This window comes from Dendrobates tinctorius, unplaced genomic scaffold (genome assembly GCF_039654945.1).
Source record: "Dendrobates tinctorius isolate UK_male_01 unplaced genomic scaffold, ASM3965494v1 ptg000324l, whole genome shotgun sequence".
NCBI lineage: Eukaryota > Metazoa > Chordata > Amphibia > Anura > Dendrobatidae > Dendrobates > Dendrobates tinctorius.
In genome coordinates this window covers 1,725,907-1,747,589 of record NW_027361991.1, presented here as the reverse complement: position 1 = coordinate 1,747,589, position 21,683 = coordinate 1,725,907, and the positions used below count along the sequence as shown (strand labels likewise).

The 21,683-nt window shown below is 49.0% G+C and overlaps 1 protein-coding gene across 1 annotated transcript in view; it reads right to left on the bottom strand.

The window, feature by feature from the left end:
* Positions 1-208: 208 nt before the first annotated feature.
* The window catches only part of LOC141074127 (mucin-12-like), a 64,214-nt gene continuing 42,739 nt past the window's right edge, over positions 209-21,683 (bottom strand). The window contains exons 7-9 of the mRNA XM_073561657.1: positions 15,112-15,165; positions 14,503-14,668; positions 209-1,112 (exon numbers count right to left, since the gene is read on the bottom strand). Coding sequence (XP_073417758.1) covers positions 953-1,112; positions 14,503-14,668; positions 15,112-15,165 — 380 coding nt within the window. The 3' untranslated portion in view covers positions 209-952. The remainder of the gene's footprint in view (positions 1,113-14,502; positions 14,669-15,111; positions 15,166-21,683) is intronic.

The window sequence follows — 21,683 nt, the reverse complement described above, 5'->3', positions numbered from 1 at the left end:
ACCAATCACTGTTATCATCTGTACTCCTAATGAGTACATTCTGATATCAGCACAGCTGAAGGCAGACAAATAGACTGTTGAAAGAAAAGGTTTAGAAGCCACTTATATGCAATTTTCTCTTACAGGAAAGAAGACAAATTCCCTAATAAAATGGATTTCAAATTTTCATAACTTTCCATCCTGGACAAAATGATAAAAAATAAAAAACTTAAAGTTTAATCACTGTTCAATGTAAACATTTTTGGAACTTTGTCCATCGACCATAAATATAAAAAATTAGAAATGACGTTGCAGCTTTTATGTAAAATATACATTTATAAGAAAATATTTACAAATATACATAATTTATATAATGAGAGAATACAATAAAAAACATTTCAGTGCAATCTATGGGCCATCCTCCAATTCCGAATACCTGGCTACTACGAGGCCTCCCCATTAGGATGCTTTACTTTATACTATTTATTAGTAGCCTTAGCAATATTGTATATTTTATATCTTACATAGTGATATTTTATATATATATTACAATTTTACTATAATTTATTCTATACATAATATTTAAGGGAAAGACACAGAAAAGACGGGCACTGGTAAATACATTACTTATTTTATATTGATCTTAAATCTCTACTTCAGAGCTGAAATCACAATTCTGCTGCTCAGATTTTTCCAATTTTGCTGCTTGTTCAGTATCTTTTACATAAAAATCTTCCATTTTTGGAAATTTCCAATTACCGTATTACAGAAACATCCTTGTTTATGTTCATGACTCCTTAATTTGCTGTTTTTCACAGGTTTTTGCCATTTTATTAACTTTTTTTTTCAGATTCTTAATTTTCTCTTTTATCTTCTCTATTGTCACGGTCCAATTCTGTAAGATTCTGAAGCTCGGAAAATGGTTTCTACCATTTTTGTGATCGCTCTTATCCAAGGAGGAGAACATAACAAGTTAGCTATAATATTTCTTCTTGTAGAGGAACGCTCCTAGGATAACGCCGACGATCACCAGCACACCGATACTGGCCCCCACTCCCCCGTACATTGCGACTATTGATATGGCTCCTTGACATCCGGCGTAGGTGTACAGGTACAGATCTGTTCTTGGGCAGCTGCAAGACAAGATGAGAAAATATCCATTAAAAAAAAGCCAGGAAAACACAAAAAGTCCAAAAATTACATTTTAAATGGTTGGTTTGACTAGGCAAAAAATTGAGAGGAGAACGGAGTTTGCTTACTGGTTCATCTCCTTGCACATATTCAGAAGTGACCCCCTTGAATTCCTGATTTAAATGGCTGCCCTCTTAGTATTTCTGTGACTGGGACAAGACCCCAGGGAGTGCCTATGTGGCGCCCCTGAGGCTCAGTTGCCACAGAGGTACTGCACCTTCTCCTAAGGTGTAGTGCCCCACCGCCTAGGTAAGTTGGGAACTCCTTTCCACACTCCAACACCTGCATCCCGCACATAGGATAGTTCAGTAGGTCCACCTAGCAGCCTCTGGCTGGGGGTAGCAGAGCACCCTTCATGGAACCCTGCTTCGAAACACGAGATGTGCTGGGAGGTGGGTGGAGTTAGTATAAAAGAGGGGGAAAGTAGAGAATTGGAGGTCAGTCTGGGGTGAGTCCCAGAGAGTTCAGTTCTGAAGTTAGTTTGAGTTCAGTTTAGAAAGAGTGCTGCAGCTGCCTCAGTGATCTGCGCCAGCTGGCACGGGAAAGAGAAGAGAAAGAGAAGGAAGTAGCCCTGCAACCTAAGCTTCCATAAGAGAGAGAAGGAACAGCGCGGAACGAAGGAGTAGGAGAACAGAGAGGAGTTGTGGGTTGGAAGAGGAACCCTGCCTATAGGTTTTCAGCGCAAGGCCGGGGCCTGGTCCCCGAGGTTGTATGGACACTTATGGTTCTGCAGCAGAGTAGTTGGCTGTAAATGCACTACTCCCATCTAAGACTTGGGACACAACAGCAACCAATTTGCGAGCCAGGACTCTGAGAGGAGTCCCCGATAGAGGCTACAGCTGTCTGTCTTACAAGTGAGGTTCTAGGAACATCTGACAGGAGGAATTCCAGAGAACTACGGTACTGGAGTTCTTCACACTACAAGGCGCAATAGAGGAGTCATTCAGGAAAGGCACATGTTGGCGGAGTGTTGGAGAGGAGAGCCCTGTCTTGTCCGGGAGGTTGATTGAGTCTCTACCTCGGAGGACACGGCACGGAGGCAGGCACCAGTGGGTACCATGAACTGTGAGTAAAGCTTTGAAACTACAAGCCCTGGTGTCCTCCATTCATTCGTCGCTAACACCTTAAGCACCGCAACATTTGGGTACCAGCATCTATACCATTCTGCGCCACTCCTCATCCATTGCACCCACACTGCCCTGGGACTACAGCTCCACCTGTGGGGAGCTACACCATCTTTGCTGCACCACACCATCAGTCCCAGTGGATCTGCACGCAGCGTTGGCTCAACATCTTACTTGCCAAATACCCCGGGTGATGTCACAAACTATTCAATTGAACCTTAACACCATTAACATCACCGCCATTGATATTGGGTGCCCAGGGCCACAGACCGGGTCACCGCTGCTGTGACACATCCCCCTGACACCGGCCTGGTACCGAGTACCCCGCTGCCCTGGGTGTGAGGGCGACCCACCTACCCTAGGCGTCTCATTCTTACATCAATAGTCCTTAAAGGGAATCTGTCACCCGTGCTACCCCATTTGAGAGCAGCATAATGTAGGGGCTGAGACCCTGATTTCAGCAATGTGTCACTTACTGGGCTGCCTGATGCAGTTTTAATAAAATCACACTTTTCCCTGCTGTCGATTTAGCAGAGCTCCAAATGCTGAGCCCTGAATAACCCCGCCCCCAATCCGTGATTGGCTGCTTTCTGTATACATTATGCATAGGCATTAAGTGGCCAATGAATGGTGGGGGCGAGGTTTTACTGAGCTCATAAATATGGAAGACTACCTGGCAGTAGGTTTACTAGTCCTGTAAATCTGCTGGTAAAACTGTGATTTTATCAAAACTACAAAAAGCAGCCTAGTAAGTGAGACATCGCTGGAATCAGGGTCTCTGCCTCTATGTAAGGGGGATGACCGGGCTGCGGGGACTGTTAAGGCTGCATCCCCTGTTGCCTGGAGGAAGAAATGAGAAGCTGGACCAACCTCATAACCTGGGTAGGCAGGGTTACATAAAAAGCAAAACGCGTTCAGCAGCAGGCAGTTTGGCGCAAACCCGCAGCAGTGCGCAGTCAGGTGAGTGGAATGCTCCTTCCCCTCAAGTACCGGTGCCGCGACAGGCTGCATTGGTTGGGCCCCACCATCTGCAGAGGGACCGCTGCGCTGAGAGCTGCCATGCAATCTGCAGTAGCCAAAGAGAAGAGTGCTCCGTCCTGAGAGCACTGGCATTGTGCAGACCAGCGTCCGTTAACCCCCGCCGCCAACCACGGGGACTTGAAAGGGAGAGGTGCAGGGTGCCCGGTGACTACCAGAGATCAAGGCGCCGTACACTCCGTATCTGTGAGTACAGCACTCGTGTCTCATAAGAAAAACCGGGTACAGGATGATTTGCCAGTTGATACTTGCCGGTCTACGTTGGACCCAGACAATGCTGCAGCCTTAATTGTCTCGGCCGTATTAACTTATGGACTAGGGGCTCAGCGGAAGGTACCGGAGACTGACTGCTGCCGCCAGAAGTTTGATCCTCTTTGCCTACAGGACCTTCTTGGATAGACACCGTGTCGGCCGTTGTTGGCGCTATTGACTTCCCAGCAGAATTCACACTCTGAGGAACTTCTGACACGTTAAGTGATTCACAAAAACTGCTGTGGCGCCCCCAGGAGTATGGTCGCCACAATGGCATTGCCTTCCTCCTGGGAGGGTGATGTCATGCTTGGAAGCAAGGAAGGGTCTCTCTAACAGTTAACCATGCAACAGGTTCCCACCCCAGGCCAGCAGAGGGAGCTCTGAACCAGGATTGGGGGAGGAGCGCGCTCTGAGGGCCAGGAGGGGAAATAGTTAGCACTGCTACATCTCTGTGCCAAACACTGCACCTTCTTCCTAACCCTTTATCTACACTGCCCTGGGACTACAGCCCTGACTGTGGAGGGCTACACCATCATAGCTGCACTACACCATCAGTCCCAGAGGATCTGCATGCAGCGTCGGCTTAACATCTCCCTTGCCGAACACCACAGGTGGCGTCATGAATCACTTATAAACTTTATTCCCAACTCAACCCCTTTTACATGGGCGCCCAGGGTCACGGACCGGGTCACCACTGCTGTGACATTCCCCTCTGAAGGACCGGCCCGGTACCGAGTACCCCATAGCCCTGGGAGGGTGACCCATTTTTGGCGTCACGAACAGGATTACGGAGCCCGGTATCCCCGGTTCCTGTGTGCCAGTGACTGTTTTGTGCAAAAGACTGTTGGCGCCATTGCCGCCATTATCCCGCTGATTGGCGCACGCAGGAAGAAAAGGGGGCAGGCCTTCGTGGGAGGAGCCTGCCGCAGAGCGTGAAGCAATGAAGTACCGCGCGGGAAGAGGACAGCGAGCGAGAAGTGTGAGGCTGAGGCCTGCGGCTCCGGCGTCCCTTTATCCAGCCGAGGAGCGGCCTCTGGTAAGCCAGCGCAACCCCGCGGCCTGGCTCACATTAACTAGTGGGCAGAGAAAATGTCTGAGGACAACACCAATGCAGCGGCGGGCGCTCCCGCAAACCCCTCAGCGCCGCAAGAAGTAGCGCCCACCGCAGCGGTCCCCATAATGCCGCTGTCCATGCCCTGTATACCGGGAGTGGCCTGGCTACCGCAGTACTCGGGTGAGTCACATACCCTGAGTGAATTTAAAGAGAGACTGTGCAGTTTGTTTGAGGTGTATCCACTATCTGAAAGCCAGAAGGTGAACATCCTTATTGGGCAGTTAACAGGTGCAGCACAGAGAGAAGTAAAAGCCTGGCAGGACACTAATAAAGAGACTGTTAAAAAGATCCTGGCTAAGCTAAAGAGCACCTTTGATACTCACACTGCAGCTGAAATCAAGATGAGGTTCTTTGGATGTAAACAGAAAGCGCAGGACAGTATAAGGGACTATGCTGTTAACTTGGAGGAGGCGCTGCGAGCCGTCAAGCAAGTTGATCCTGACAGTGTGAAAGAGGAAGACAAACTGTTAAAGGAGCAGTTTATTGAAGGACTCCTATCCAGTACCCACAGAAAGCAGCTGCGCATCATAATCCTACAAAACCCTGACCTGGACTTTGCTGATTTCAAGGACAGGGCTATTTGGGTACAGCAGAAACCAACTGACAACCATCTAGTGCCCCCTAGGCGCCCAGCGACCACCTACCACCAGGAAGAAACATCTTTCCCTTCTGTCCCTGTGGAGGCTGATGCCCAGACCCTGGATAAAGACCCATCTGCAGACCTACCTCTTCAGGTTCAGGAGTTGACCAGAGGTATGGCTGCACTTACTAAAACAGTGCAGTCCCTGCAGGTGTCCTCCAAGGAGAAGATCCAGCTTGCTTCCAGTCCAGAGGATGTCCCGTGGCTCCGGAAGTGGAGGACTCCGCCACTCCGAGGGAGGAACAGCGACCGCTATGACCAAGACGGACGTCCCATCTGTCGTCGCTTCCACAAGGCAGGTCATATTGCAAGATTCTGTTCTTTAAACGAGTAACCCCAGGGGCAGAGGGCCAACCCCCAGGAGTAGGACCACAAGGCATGTAACTGGCGAGCCAAGTATGTAGGAGGGAGACCAGTTCTTCCAGTGGTGATTGACGGCATTCCCATGAAAGCTTTGCTGGACACTGGCTCGCAGGTGACCACTATGCCGTATATCCTTTACAAGCGGTATTGGGCTGACTCTGAACTTACCCGTGGCCCAACTGATGAACTTACAGTAGTTGCCAGTAATGGTCAGTCTTTGCCGCAGATTGGATGTAAAGAAATTACTGTTAAAGTGGGTCGGGTAGAGCTAAAATCTCAAGGTCTGATAGTTGTGGATATTGATCGATGAGAATGTAATCCCATGATGACTCTTGGTACCAATGTAATTGAAAATTGTCTTTCCGAGGTTATTGTCTTGTTGCAAAAGGTGGCTGAGACTGCTGGTTCCAGTGAACATCGAGTCCTGCAGAAGGAGATCAAGGCCCTGATGCAAAGACAGCAGGTAGAACTCTCTGGCGGAGAGATTGGCAGCGTCAGAGTGAGTGATGCTTTCCCCATTGCAATACCCCCCAGATGTGAAATGTTGATTTGGTGTCAGGCAGCCATGGGCCTCAGAGGAAAAGATTACCAGGCATTGGTAGAGCCAGTATACTCTGATAGGAGGCCCACTGTCCTGACAGCCAGAGGGGTAGTTGATCTACGTAAAGGGAGAGTACCTGTACACCTTTTGAATTGTGGGGAGGAGGAGGCCACAATACCTCGGTATGTCACAGTTGCTAAGCTGCTCACTGTCAGTAATAATGCAATGCAGGCAGCAGAGCCCTTGGTCTCATCCTACCAGGTGGAGGACAATGGCTCTGTAAAGCAGCTGGAGGAGTGGTGCCAGCAACTGCAGGTGGGGACTGACTCTACACCTTCACACCAAAAGAATGGGGTTTACAGGGTGACCCAAGAGTATGAGCGGGTATTCAGTAAACACCCCCTAGATTTTGGGAAGGCAAAAGGGGTTCAACATCATATCCCCACTGGAGATCATCCACCCATAAAAGAAAGGTACCGGCCTATACCCCCAACACAATACCAATGTGCCAAAGGTATGTTGAGAAAGATGAAGGAAGCAGGGGTTATCAGAGACAGTTGTAGCCCCTGGGCAGCTCCAATAGTTTTTGTAAAGAAACAGGATGGTACCATGAGAATGTGTGTTGATTACAGGAAAATTAACAGCATTACACATAAAGATGCCTACCCATTACCTAGAATTGAGGAATCATTAGCAGCACTTAAAACTGCTAACTACTTTTCCACCTTGGATCTCACTAGTGGGTGTTGTGAGTTCATTCTCTGGTTCACCAGTTGTGAGTTCTCCTTTCAGACTCCCTCTGGTGGTAATGGGAGGTAGTGAGGCTGATTTGATCGGTGGAGATCTGCCACCTGAGAATGAGGATGACGATTGGATCTCAGGAGTCTCAGATTGGATTTAAGACAGCCAACGCCCTATTCAGTTGATGGTGATTCCTTCTGCTTGTCATGTCTTGGTTCTCAGGTCTGTTCCAGTCAGCTCAAGCTAAGTTTCTCTGTTAATGTTCACACTTGATTTTGTTGTTCTATTCAGTTTTTTGTGTGGTCAGCCAGCCGCGGCTTGGGGTGTGCTGAATTTCAACTCTTATTTATCTGTGTTTGCCAATTTGCTTTTTGTCCCTTATTAGATTGGCCTCTTTTTGCTCTGTCTCAGAATATTTCAGAGTGCTGATATAGTGGGAGAAGTCTAGTGACTTCAGGGTTAATTTTGTTATCAGAAGTGTTGGACAATATTTTGTGGGGTTTTGGGCAGATTGCAGACAGTGTCTGTCCTTTCCTCTCCTTTCTAGTTAGTTTGGGCCCCATCGTTTGCTCAGCCTATTTTCCTACCTGTGTTTGTGTTTTCATCTTGTTTCACCATCAATACATGTGTGGGGGCTGCCTATTCCTTTGGGGGTCTGCTCTGGGGCAGTTAGTTTTCCCTTTTCTTGCTTTAGGCTTATTTAGTCCTCCAGCCGTGACGAGGCGTCTAGGTTCATTGTAGGCACGCTCCACGGCTGCTGCTAGTTGTGTGGTAGGATCAGAGATCTGCAATCTGCATAGTTACCAACCTCTCTGGTTTTTCTGGGCTTAGCATGTTTAGTTTTTTTCCTCCTCGGTGACCCATTCATAACAAGTGGGTATTGGCAGGTTCCCGTGGCAGAGGCAGACAAGGAGAAAACAGCATTTACCACCCCAATGGGTCTCTGTGAGTTCAACTATATGCCATTCGGGCTCTGCACCGCCCCATGAACATTTCAACGGTTGATGGAGTGCTGCCTGGGACACATGAACTTTGAGACAGTCCTGTTGTACCTTGATGATGTCATTGTTTTCTCCAAGACTTATGAAGACCATCTGAAACACCTGGCTGAGGTGTTTGAAGCCTTGTCCAACTTTGGCCGAAGGTGAAGCCTTCCAAATGCCACCTACTGAAGCCCAAGGTACAGTACCTCGGTCACGTGGTGAGTGCAGAAGGTGTGGCACCAGATCCGGACAAAGTCACAGTCATCCGGGACTTGCCGAAGCTCAGTAACCTCCATGAAGTACGCCAATTTCTTTGATTGGTAGGCTACTACCGAAGGTTCATCAAAGGCTTCACGGAAATAGCCACCCCCATGCAAAATCTTCTGGTGGGGCAGTTCAAGAAGGCCAAACAGAAGAGTGCCACATTTGAATGGACTGAGGAGTTGGAAAGGTCCTTCACCCGACTGAAGATGGCTCTCACAGGGGATGAAGTTCTGGCCTACCCAGATTATGACAAACCATTTGTGTTGTACACTGATGCCAGCAACGTGGGACTTGGAGCAGTACTGTCACAGGTACAGAATGGCAAGGAAAGAGTGATCTCCTACGCCAGCAGGAAGCTTCGTCCCACTGAAAGGAACTCTGATAACTACAGTTCCTTCAAGCTGGAGTTTCTGGACATAGTCTGGGCTGTGACTGAAAGATTCAAGCATTACCTAGCTTCAGCCAAGTTTACCATCTTCACGGACAACAATCCGTTGACTCACTTGGAAACTGCAAAACTAGGTGCACTGGAGCAGCAATGGATGGCTCGGCTGTCTAACTATGAATTTACCATCAAGTAAAGAGCAGGGCACAAGAATGCCAATGCTGATGCGCTGTCCAGAATGCCTAATCTGCCAGATGCAGGAGAAGACCCTGAGGCTCTTGAAGAAATAGAGTTACCTCCCTTCCACCGGCCAATTGCGGCCCAACGTGCTCAAGGAGTGAGAAACTGACGGTCTGGCTTGAAGGAGGTCACCCTAAATCCATTGCCCCATCATGACTGGGCAGAAATGCAGGATAGTGACCCCGCAGTCCGACTGGTGAAGGAGCTACTGTCACAAGCTGACTGACGCCCAGAGTCGGATGCTCCTGAATAAACCCAGCAGTTGTGGAAGGAAAGTGTCACGTCGCTGTCAGATTCAGGGCCTGCTGTTCCGTCTTCGGCCACTAGGAGGGGCCAGACTGGCACATCGCCGCCAGACTCGGGGCCTGCTGTTCCGGCTTTGGCCACTAGGAGGTGCCGGACTGACACGTCGCCGCCAGACTCAGGGCCTGCTGTTCCGGTCTCGGCCACTAGGAAGTGCCGGACCGACGCGTCGCCGTCGGACTCGGGGACGGCTGTTCCTGCCTCGGTCACTGAGAGGCGCCGTGGTTCACCCCTGGGTGAGGGTGGTAACAGAGAAGAGGCTCCTGCACAGGCATCTGGTGGGCGCAGGCTCCGCCCCTCTGTCAGTCATGTAGGGCTTACTGCATCACCATCTGGCCTGGTCCTGGGCGTGGTCCTAATTACATCATCAGTCCGGGAATCTGTGAGGGATGACCTGATCCCTTAAATACCTTGGGACTGGTTTTGCAAGCCGCCGGATATATTCTTGGTTCCCCTGAATACTACTGTGTGAATTGCTATAGTTAACTCTGACCTCAGCCTGGATTTCTGACCATTCTATTGCCTGCCGTTTTTGTACCTCTGCCTCTCTTCCGAATTTTTTACGCTGACCTTCGCTTGGATTCCTGACCCTTCTACTGCCTGATGATTCTGTACCTTGCTGCCCTCCTGGTTTTACTGACCTTGGCCTGGACTTTTTGACTCGTCTTCTGCCTGCTGATTTTGCACCCCTGCTGCCCTCCGGCCTCCGACTCCTGCCTCCCGACCACAATTACGAGTTTTAGTTTTAACCCCCTGGTGGCTGTCCTGCTCTAGTCCACTGCTCCACCAGACAGCTACCCCCTTGGCCTTGCTACAATTCCAGATCCCTGTATAGGGGTTAAGGGTCTCGGGGTTACTCGGGGTGCTGTTCCTACTGCAGCCCAGATTCGCAGACAGCCGTCACAGAAAGAGGTCGGCTGTTCATCTATGAAGTAAAGCTGTGTCGGAGGAGTATCAATGCCCGCACTCATGAGCTGGTCTGGCAGGTGGTAGTCCCAAAGAGAGAGGCATCAATGGTCTTGGAAGCATACCACAATGGAGCTGGACACTTCGGATGGAAGAAGTTGAAAGCATTGCTCCTGGAGAGGTTCTACTGGGCTGGTATGAGGAAAGCCATTGAAAGGTGGTGCGGGAGTGTGGACAATGTAACCTGCGCAGAAAGGATCGAAACAACGAGAGAGCTACTCTGCAGCCAATAGTAACCAAACAGCCACTCGAGTTGGTCGCCCTGGACCATGTGAAGCTGGTCCCAAGCCGGTCAGGCTACATCAATGCTCTTACCATCGTGGACCACTACTCAAGATTCCTGGTAGTTGTGCCTGTCAAAGATCAAACAGCCAGGACAGCAGCCAGAGCATTCCAACAGCACTTCTGTAGACCACATGGGTATCCTGCGCGAGTGCTTACAGATCAAGGTCCCGCCTTTGAGGCAGAAGTGTTCCAGGAATTCTGTAACTTGTATGGTTGTAAGAAGATTCGGACAACACCATACCATCCACAGACCAATGTCATGAGTGAAAAGATGAACCAGGTAGTGATTGACCTACTGAAGACCTTGCCTTTGGAGGAGAGGAATCTGTGGCCAGAAAAGTTGCCAGATCTGGTAGTCCTTTACAATCACATTCCTGTGAATTCCACCAACTTTACTCCAGCATACCTAATGAGAGCGAGGCCTGGTAAGCTGCCTATTGATTTGGACATGGGAGTCCTTACACCTGAGGTGACAGCCTCAGATGCTGACTGGGATACAGAAAGACAACAGCAGTACCGTTGAGTACAAGAGTGTGTGGAGAAGAGTCTAGCATAAGCAAGACAAAAACAAGAAAGGCACTGCAACCAACATGCACCTGCAGTTCCCTTGTCACCAGGTGAACAAGTTCTCTAGAGGAAAACAAGACTGCATAAATTGGATTACCAATGGGAAGCTGAACCTTACACCATTCTACCCTCAAACTTTGACAATACCAAGGTGTGCCTTATTAGTAAAGATGGAGGAGAAACCTCAGCAGCAATATCAAGGGATCATCTGAAACTGTGCCCTGACCAGTTACAAGAAATAATGGAAGAAGAAAATAACATTCAACCCATAGAAGAAGAAGCAAAGGTCAGCACTATACTTGGAGAATTCCCTGCCAATTGGACTAAAGTAAATGATGCTATAGTGGTGCCAGTGTTGACATTTCCCCAACTGGTAGTACAAGAAGACGTGACTCAAGAGAACTCTGAGAATCAGGAAGTTCAGGTAGCAGATGCCATACCAGCAGTGGAGCCAGAGAACCCTCGCCCTACCAGTGGTGATTCTTGTCATACCCATGGTGAGACTAAGAGTTCGCAGACAATCTAGTATCCCTGTGTTACGTAGAAACATCAGTATTGTAGTCAGTTCAACACCAGCGGTTAGTACCAGACAACCAGTGAGTTCCACAACCACACCAGTATTACGCAGGTCTACCCGTACTACACAAGGTATACCACCCTGTTATGATTGAGTACCGTAGGAGGCAAAAACAGAAATGCTAGCTAAGTCCAGAAAACCAGAGAGGTTGGCAGCTATCGGATTGCAGACCCCTGATCCTATCCACAACAACTAACAGTAGCCGTGGGGGGTTCCTACAATGCCCTAGACCCCTCGATCACAGCCGGAGAATTAAATAGGCCTAAAGAAAAAAAGGGGAAATCTAAACTGCCCCAGAGCAGACCCCAAAGCAATAGGGAGCCCCCAACATATAATGACGGTGAAGCAAGATGAAAACACTAACACAGACAGAAAGATAGACTGAGCAAAGATGGGGCCCAAGCTAACTAGGTAGGAAAGGACAGGAAGGCTGCTGTCTGCAATCCGTGAAAAACCCTATGAAAATAAGAGCCAACAGACTGACAGTGAAAAAGGCCCTGAAGACGCTAGGCTTCAAAAAAGCTATGTCAGTACTCAGGAATATTCTGAAGACAGAGCAACCGGCAAAAGGAGATTCAACTCACTCCAGCAGGGAATGGCAGAATCCAGAAAAGCAAGGCAAACAAAAGCAAAACACAAATGCTAACAGGCAAAGCAGAAAACTTAGCTTTAGAGGAGCAGGAATCAGACTGGTGTCCTAGAAGTCCACAGAGAAATCACCCGCAGGGCAGAAGGGCGTCGGCAGCCTTATATCCAGTCCGTGACTCCACTCAGCCAGTCATCCTCATTAGGCTCAGGTGCCTGGTAATCAGGCTCATTACCTTCCTTTACCAGAATAGGGAGTTCACCAGACCTCAGTGACGAAGGGGAAAATGAACTCACAACACCACCCATTAGATTCCGCATATAATAAGTTAAAGTAATGTAACTGTCAAACTGTATATATGTAACTGTTCAAGTTTTGTGCCTACAGATAATCTGTAAGAGTTTCCTTTTTGAATTTTCCCATTTGTTTCATGGACATTTTGACCACAGGACTGTGTGTGGACACTACCTTGTAAATAGTTCACCATTTGCCCAGGAATGGACCATGGACGTTGATGCTTGGACTTGTCATCACAGGACTATTTTTGGAGCTTTTGGTTTTTGTAATTTTTCCTTTTTCAAATCTTGTAACTTTCATATTATTTGTTTATATGTTTATCATCTTTTTCATCAGTCCAGGAGTGCTGACTTGCACTAGGGGGGAATGTGGCACCCCCAGGAGTATGGTCGCCACAATGGCATTGCCTTCCTCCTGGGAGGGTGATGTCATGCTTGGAAGCAAGGAAGGGTCTCTCTAACAGTTAACCATGACATGCAACATGTTCGCACTCCAGGCCAGCAGAGGGAGCTTTGAACCAGGATTGGGGGAGGAGCGCGCTCTGAGGGCCAGGAGGGGAAATAGTTATTGTGAGGAAGGCAATGTGTGTAGATGTGGAGTGAGAAGCTGGAGGTTGAACTGAGGACGGAGAGCTCCCTCCTTGTGAGAGCGCATGATCTGGAGCCTGGTCTCCACGGTTGTATGGATACTGAAGGTCCTGCAACAGAAACCAGAGGAATAGGAAGCTGTAAATGCTCTATTCCCACCTAAGACTCGGAGGCACAACAGCGACCGGTGAGCCAAGAGAGATAGAGGGCTACAGCTGTCTGCCATACGAGGTAGTTCTAAGAGAAGATAAGAAGGAGGAACTTCAGTGTTACACAGTACTGCATGTACCTCAACTAAACGCTAGGAAGGAGACTACACAACCTATCTGCATAGAGAGATTCCAGAGTTGCTTCCAGGCTAGCCTGCTCCTGTGCCATCTGTAATCAGGACCCTGGACTGCATTTGCCAAGTAAAGGTAAAGAAACTGCACCCTACTGTGTCCTTGCCTCCTTCCTGCAACATCCTCAGCACTGCTACATCTCTGTGCCAAACACTGCACCTTCTTCCTAACCCTTTATCTACACTGCCCTGGGACTACAGCCCTGCCTGTGGAGGGCTACACCATCATAGCTGCACTACACCATCAGTCCCAGAGGATCTGTCTGCAGCGTCGGTTTAACACCTTCATTGCCGAACACCACAGGTGGCGTCACAAATCACTTATAAACTTTATTCCCAACTCAACCCCTTTTTACATGGGCGCCCAGGGCCACAGACCGGGTCACCGCTGCTGTGACATTCCCCTCTGAAGGACCGGCCCGGTACCGAGTACCCCACAGCCCTGGGAGGGCGACCCACTGCCGTTACCTGATTCATTGTTCCTGAACTCTGCATATCCGTTGCAAATTTAACCGTTTATTCCTCAATTTAACTGTTTGCCTCCCTGCGTGGAGTATCCCATTGTTAATTAAAATTGTTAACCCTTGCTCTGCCTCCTGCCCGTCACTGCATCCCACAACCTGCTTACATCTACATCATGGTGTTCTCAGATTCGTTGGCTTATTCCTTAGGACATTTTCCTTTAAACTGCACCACTATGACTTCATCAGCCACCCCCAAAGGTGACCAACACAATAACTTCCTTAGTTGCCCCCTCGAGTCTTTTGTGGTTCCAAAAGTTCTTGTCCTGGATTACATTTAGAGTGTCTCCAGAAGATCCTTTACTAGTGTGTGATAGCCTCGTGTACTGCCAGAATTGCTGTCTCAGCCACCCGAACAGTGTTGTCCCCGGTGCCCCCCAGGGTGCCTGACTTAGATGTTAACACATTGCCAGGCACACGTTTAGCCAAGGAAGCTGTAATGCGAAGAGCAAGAACTAGGTTTATGTTTTTGGTTTTAAAGGCCCCTCTGCGCATTTCAATTTTTTGTGAACAGTACAGCGCCATATGTCTATATGGCGGCGACAATAACCACCGGCGGGGTGCACCGCAGTGCGGCACAGTTGGCGCTATGACATGTAATTATCACGGTGTACTCACAAGCACTGGGGGCCTTCATCTCCCTTGACCTGACAGTTACCAGAATTACAGTCCATAAAACCAGGCGTGCCTGGAGCGCAGCGAGTCACACAGGCCAGGCCGTCCGTGGTCACATGCGGCTTATAGAACTGCAGATATTCTGCGGAGATCTCTTCAGAACATCTCTCTGAGGAGGAAACACGGGAAATGGGTAAGGTAGAAAGATAGATATGTGATCACCAGACAGATATATTGCAAGGCTCATTAAAAGGTCGACAATGACTTTAGGATTGCTATTTCCAATAGGTGGCGCTAGAGTTTCTCTCTGAAGAGATAATTTGCATATTTAATTTCCCAGAGGAGCATGCAAGGTGTTTAAGTCTCCTCATACTGGCATGCCAGACCAGGTATGCCAATCTCCCCTTAGACCCCAGTTTTAAGCCTCTCACCCAGCCAAATCAGACCTCGTACTTTGCACTGATGAGGTGCAATATCCCGAAACACTATGTCTGCAAATTGAGAATCTGATCTGGCTTTTATCCTGATTCATATTGCAAGGCTTGTTAAAGGGTTAATAATGATTGCAGGATTACAAGTAGACAGACATATAGATAGATAGAATTTTATTACCGTATTTACTGGGCGTATTGAAAACTTCTAGGGAGGAGCTGGTAATGCACAGAACTTTGAAAAGAAAGAGAATCAACAATCAGAGGAGCTGCTATAAGTGACCCATACTTCACACATCTGTAAGATTACGGACCCTCAGCCTCCCCTCCTCTGGGGTCTCTGGCCTTCAGGGCTGATCATTCCTAGCAGACACCCTACTACTGACTCTCTGTAGATCTCAGGGGTGAATTCCGGATTCTTGGGGCTGTCTGGGGCGTAGAGGGGCAGTAGATGTCACACTCGGGACCCCTGGACAGATTTTTTTAAGCATTTTTCAGACAAGAGATTCCTAGTCACAAGAATTTGTCACTGAGTACACCTTCTGTTGGTGCTAATAATGTTTTATTTTTATTTTTTTCTCTTTTTTTTCTGTGTCTGGAAGAAGCCAGAATAAGACGATGGGTGCAATCCCAGCAATCCTCAGTGAGCAGACACGAGGTCACGGTGAGGTAGTGAAGGCTAGGTATTCCACCCCTCCATCGCCATTAGTCATGTCTGTGCAGCTTGTGTACTATATTTACCGGTCGCCGTCTCCTGCCGTTTCCAGCGTGGCTCCCGTCCGCTGCCGCATCGTGTGACTGTGACTATGACTCGCCTGGTGCCACAGTGATTACTGTATGGACCAGAAGCACATGACTATGGGGAACTATCCTGGGAGGTCGGGGTATAGCCTATCATCTACATGCTAGGATACAGATACAGCCAAATACAATGGTGGAGCAGGGAGCCGACAGGTCCTTCCTCCACCGATCAGTATGTGCAAAGTCTGAAGGAAAGTCTGGACATAGGGGTCACATGATATTCCTAGGTCATGTGACCAGGAGCAAGATATTAGCAAGTTGTGTGTGCGTGCGTTGTAGCAGAGCTGTGCGTGCAATGTTGTTGCAAAGTTGTTTGTACGATGCAGCAGAGTTGTGCATGTGCGAGGTAGCTGAATTGTCTGTGAGTGATGTAACAGAGCTTAGTATTCATGTGGCAGAGCTGTTTGCATCTGATTTAGCAGAGTTGTGTGTTGATGTAGCAGTTATGTGTGCGATGTAAAATAGTTGAGGTCATGTAGAGTTGTGAATGTGCCATGAAGCTGAAGTTGTATGTTTGATATAGCAAACTTGTAAGTTGATGAAGCAGAATTGTGTGTGTTGATGTAGCAGAGTTCTGTGTGTGTTGATGTAGAAGAAAGATGTGTTGATGTAGCAGTTTTATAATTGTGTGACGCAACAGAGTTGCGTGTTGAAATAGCAGAATTTTGTATTTGTGATGTAGCAAAGTTTTGTATGTGATGTTTCGCCGAGTTGCGTGTTGGTGTAGTAGGGACATGTGTGTTGACGTAGCAGAGCTGTGTGTGAGTTTATTAGCAGCGTTGTGTGTTGATGTGGCAAAGTTATGTGTTGATGTAGCAGGGTGGTGTGTGTTGATGTAGCAGGGTGGTGTGTGTTGATGTAGCAGGGCGGTGTGTGTTGATGTAGCAGGGCGGTGTGTGTTGATGTAGCAGGGCGGTGTGTGTGTTGATGTAGCAGGGTAGTGTGTGTTGATGTAGCAGGGCTTTGTGTGTTGATGTAGCAGGGCTGTGTGTTGATGTAGCAGGGCGGTATGTGTTGATGTAGCAGGGCGGTGTGTGTTGATGTAGCAGGGCGGTGTGTGTTGATGTAGCAGGGCAGTGTGTGTTGATGTAGCAGGGCAGTGTGTGTTGATGTAGCAGGGTAGTGTGTGTTGATGTAGCAGGGCTGTGTGTGTTGATGTAGCAGGGCGGTGTGTGTTGATGTAGCAGGGCGGTGTGTGTTGATGTAGCAGGGCGGTGTGTGTTGATGTAGCAGGGCGGTGTGTGTTGATGTAGCAGGGCTGTGTGTGTTGATGTAGCAGGGCGGTGTGTGTTGATGTAGCAGGGCGGTGTGTGTTGATGTAGCAGGGCTGTGTGTGTTGATGTAGCAGGGTGGTGTGTGTTGTATCAGGGCTGTGTGTGTTGATGTAGTAGGGCTGTGTGTGTTGATGTAGCAGGGTGGTGTGTGTTGATGTAGCAGGGCGGTGTGCGTTGATGTAGTAGGGCTGTGTGTTGATGTAGCAGGGCGGTGTGTGTTGATGTAGCAGGGCGGTGTGTGTTGATGTAGTAGGGCTGTGTGTTGATGTAGCAGGGCGGTGTGTGTTGATGTATCAGGGCTGTGTGTGTTGATGTAGTAGGGCTGTGTGTGTTGATGTAGCAGGGCGGTGTGCGTTGATGTAGTAGGGCTGTGTGTTGATGTAGCAGGGCGGTGTGTGTTGATGTAGCAGGGCGGTGTGTGTTGATGTAGCAGGGCGGTGTGTGTTGATGTATCAGGGCTGTGTGTGTTGATGTAGTAGGGCTGTGTGTGTTGATGTAGCAGGGTGGTGTGTGTTGATGTAGCAGGGTGGTGTGCGTTGATGTAGTAGGGCTGTGTGTTGATGTAGCAGGGCGGTGTGTGTTGATGTAGCAGGGCTGTGTGTGTTGATGTAGCAGGGCGGTGTGTGTTGATGAATCAGGGCTGTGTGTGTTGACGTAGTAGGGCTGTGTGTTGATGTAGCAGGGCGGTGTGTGAGTTTATTAGCAGCGTTGTGTGTTGATGTGGCAAAGTTATGTGTTGATGTAGCAGGGTGGTGTGTGTTGATGTAGCAGGGTGGTGTGTGTTGATGTAGCAGGGCGGTGTGTGTTGATGTAGCAGGGCGGTGTGTGTTGATGTAGCAGGGCGGTGTGTGTGTTGATGTAGCAGGGTAGTGTGTGTTGATGTAGCAGGGCTTTGTGTGTTGATGTAGCAGGGCTGTGTGTTGATGTAGCAGGGCGGTATGTGTTGATGTAGCAGGGCGGTGTGTGTTGATGTAGCAGGGCGGTGTGTGTTGATGTAGCAGGGCAGTGTGTGTTGATGTAGCAGGGCAGTGTGTGTTGATGTAGCAGGGTAGTGTGTGTTGATGTAGCAGGGCTGTGTGTGTTGATGTAGCAGGGCGGTGTGTGTTGATGTAGCAGGGCGGTGTGTGTTGATGTAGCAGGGCGGTGTGTGTTGATGTAGCAGGGCGGTGTGTGTTGATGTAGCAGGGCTGTGTGTGTTAATGTAGCAGGGCGGTGTGTGTTGATGTAGCAGGGCGGTGTGTGTTGATGTAGCAGGGCTGTGTGTGTTGATGTAGCAGGGTGGTGTGTGTTGATGTATCAGGGCTGTGTGTGTTGATGTAGTAGGGCTGTGTGTGTTGATGTAGCAGGGTGGTGTGTGTTGATGTAGCAGGGCGGTGTGCGTTGATGTAGTAGGGCTGTGTGTTGATGTAGCAGGGCGGTGTGTGTTGATGTAGCAGGGCGGTGTGTGTTGATGTAGTAGGGCTGTGTGTTGATGTAGCAGGGCGGTGTGTGTTGATGTATCAGGGCTGTGTGTGTTGATGTAGTAGGGCTGTGTGTGTTGATGTAGCAGGGCGGTGTGCGTTGATGTAGTAGGGCTGTGTGTTGATGTAGCAGGGCGGTGTGTGTTGATGTAGCAGGGCGGTGTGTGTTGATGTAGCAGGGCGGTGTGTGTTGATGTAGCAGGGCGGTGTGTGTTGATGTATCAGGGCTGTGTGTGTTGATGTAGTAGGGCTGTGTGTGTTGATGTAGCAGGGTGGTGTGTGTTGATGTAGCAGGGCGGTGTGCGTTGATGTAGTAGGGCTGTGTGTTGATGTAGCAGGGCGGTGTGTGTTGATGTAGCAGGGCTGTGTGTGTTGATGTAGCAGGGCGGTGTGTGTTGATGAATCAGGGCTGTGTGTGTTGACGTAGTAGGGCTGTGTGTTGATGTAGCAGGGCGGTGTGTGTTGATGTAGTAGGGCTGTGTGTGTTGATGTAGCAGGGCTGTGTGTGTTGATGTAGCAGGGTGGTGTGTGTTGATGTAGCAGGGCGGTGTGCGTTGATGTAGTAGGGCTGTGTGTTGATGTAGCAGGGCGGTGTGTGTTGATGTAGCAGGGCAGTGTGTGTTGATATAGCAGGGCGGTGTGTGTTGATGTATCAGGGCTGTGTGTGTTGATGTAGTAGGGCTGTGTGTTGATGTAGCAGGGCGGTGTGTGTTGATGTAGCAGTGCTGTGTGTGTTGATGTAGCAGGGCTGTGTGTGTTGATGTAGCAGGGTGGTGTGTGTTGATGTATCAGGGCTGTGTGCGTTGATGTAGTAGGGCTGTGTGTTGATGTAGCAGGGCTGTGTGTGTTGATGTAGCAGGGCGGTGTGTGTTGATGTATCAGGGCAGTGTGTGTTGATGTAGTAGGGCTGTGTGTTGATGTAGCAGGGCGGTGTGTGTTGATGTAGCAGGGCGGTGTGTTGATGTAGTAGGGCTGTGTGTGTTGATGTAGCAGGGTGATGTGTGTTGATGTATCAGGGCTGTGTGCGTTGATGTAGTAGGGCTCTGTGTTGATGTAGCAGGGCGGTGTGTGTTGATGTAGCAGGGATGTGTGTGATGATGTAGCAGGGCGGTGTGTGTTGATGTATCAGGGCTGTGTGTGTTGATGTAGTAGGGCTGTGTGTGTTGATGTAGCAGGGCGGTGTGTTGATGTAGTAGGGCTGTGTGTGTTGATGTAGTAGGGCTGTGTGTTGATGTAGCAGGGCTGTGTGTGTTGATGTATCAGGGCTGTGTGTGTTGATGTAGTAGGGCTGTGTGCGTTGATGTAGTAGGGCTGTGTGTGTTGATGTATCAGGGCTGTGTGTGTTGATGTAGTAGGGCTGTGTGTTGATGTATCAGGGCTGTGTGTGTTGATGTAGTAGGGCTGTGTGTTGATGTATCAGGGCTGTGTGTGTTGATGTAGTAGGGCTGTGTGTTGATGTATCAGGGCTGTGTGTGTTGATGTAGTAGGGCTGTGTGTTGATGTATCAGGGCTGTGTGTTGATGTATCAGGGCTGTGTGTGTTGATGTAGTAGGGCTGTGTGTTGATGTATCAGGGCTGTGTGTGTTGATGTAGTAGGGCTGTGTGTTGATGTATCAGGGCTGTGTGTGTTGATGTAGTAGGGCTGTGTGTTGATGTATCAGGGCTGTGTGTGTTGATGTAGTAGGGCTGTGTGTGTTGATGTAGTAGGGCTGTGTGTTGATGTAGTAGGGCTGTGTGTTGATGTATCAGGGCTGTGTGTGTTGATGTAGTAGGGCTGTGTGTTGATGTATCAGGGCTGTGTGTGTTGATGTATCAGGGCTGTGTGTGTTGATGTAGTAGGGCTGTGTGTGTTGATGTAGTAGGGCTGTGTGTTGATGTAGTAGGGCTGTGTGTGTTGATGTAGTAGGGCTGTGTGCGTTGATGTAGTAGGGCTGTGTGTGTTGATGTAGTAGGGCTGTGTGTTGATGTAGTAGGGCTGTGTGTGTTGATGTAGTAGGGCTGTGTGCGTTGATGTAGTAGGACTGTGTGTTGATGTATCAGGGCTGTGTGTGTTGATGTAGTAGGGCTGTGTGCGTTGATGTAGTAGGGCTGTGTGTGTTGATGTATCAGGGCTGTGTGTGTTGATGTAGTAGGGCTGTGTGTTGATGTATCAGGGCTGTGTGTGTTGATGTAGTAGGGCTGTGTGTTGATGTAGTAGGGCTGTGTGTGTTGATGTAGTAGGGCTGTGTGTTGATGTATCAGGGCTGTGTGTGTTGATGTATCAGGGCTGTGTGTGTTGATGTAGTAGGGCTGTGTGTGTTGATGTAGTAGGGCTGTGTGTTGATGTAGTAGGGCTGTGTGTTGATGTAGTAGGGCTGTGTGTGTTGATGTAGTAGGGCTGTGTGTGTTGATGTAGTAGGGCTGTGTGTTGATGTAGTAGGGCTGTGTGTTGATGTAGTAGGGCTGTGTGTTGATGTAGTAGGGCTGTGTGTTGATGTAGTAGGGCTGTGTGTTGATGTATCAGGGCTGTGTGTGTTGATGTAGTAGGGCTGTGTGTGTTGATGTAGTAGGGCTGTGTGTTGATGTATCAGGGCTGTGTGTGTTGATGTATCAGGGCTGTGTGTGTTAATGTAGTAGGGCTGTGTGTGTTGATGTAGTAGGGCTGTGTGTTGATGTAGTAGGGCTGTGTGTGTTGATGTAGTAGGGCTGTGTGTTGATGTAGTAGGGCTGTGTGTTGATGTAGTAGGGCTGTGTGTGTTGATGTAGTAGGGCTGTGTGTGTTGATGTAGTAGGGCTGTGTGTTGATGTAGTAGGGCTGTGTGTTGATGTAGTAGGGCTGTGTGTTGATGTAGTAGGGCTGTGTGTTGATGTAGTAGGGCTGTGTGTTGATGTATCAGGGCTGTGTGTGTTGATGTAGTAGGGCTGTGTGTGTTGATGTAGTAGGGCTGTGTGTTGATGTAGTAGGGCTGTGTGTGTTGATGTAGTAGGGCTGTGTGTGTTGATGTAGCAGGGCTGTGTGTGTTGATGTAGTAGGGCTGTGTGTGTTGATGTAGTAGGGCTGTGTGTTGATGTAGTAGGGCTGTTTGTTGATGTAGTAGGGCTGTGTGTTGATGTAGTAGGGCTGTGTGTGTTGATGTAGTAGGGCTGTGTGTTGATGTAGTAGGGCTGTGTGTTGATGTAGTAGGGCTGTGTGTTGATGTAGTAGGGCTGTGTGTGTTGATGTATCAGGGCTGTGTGTG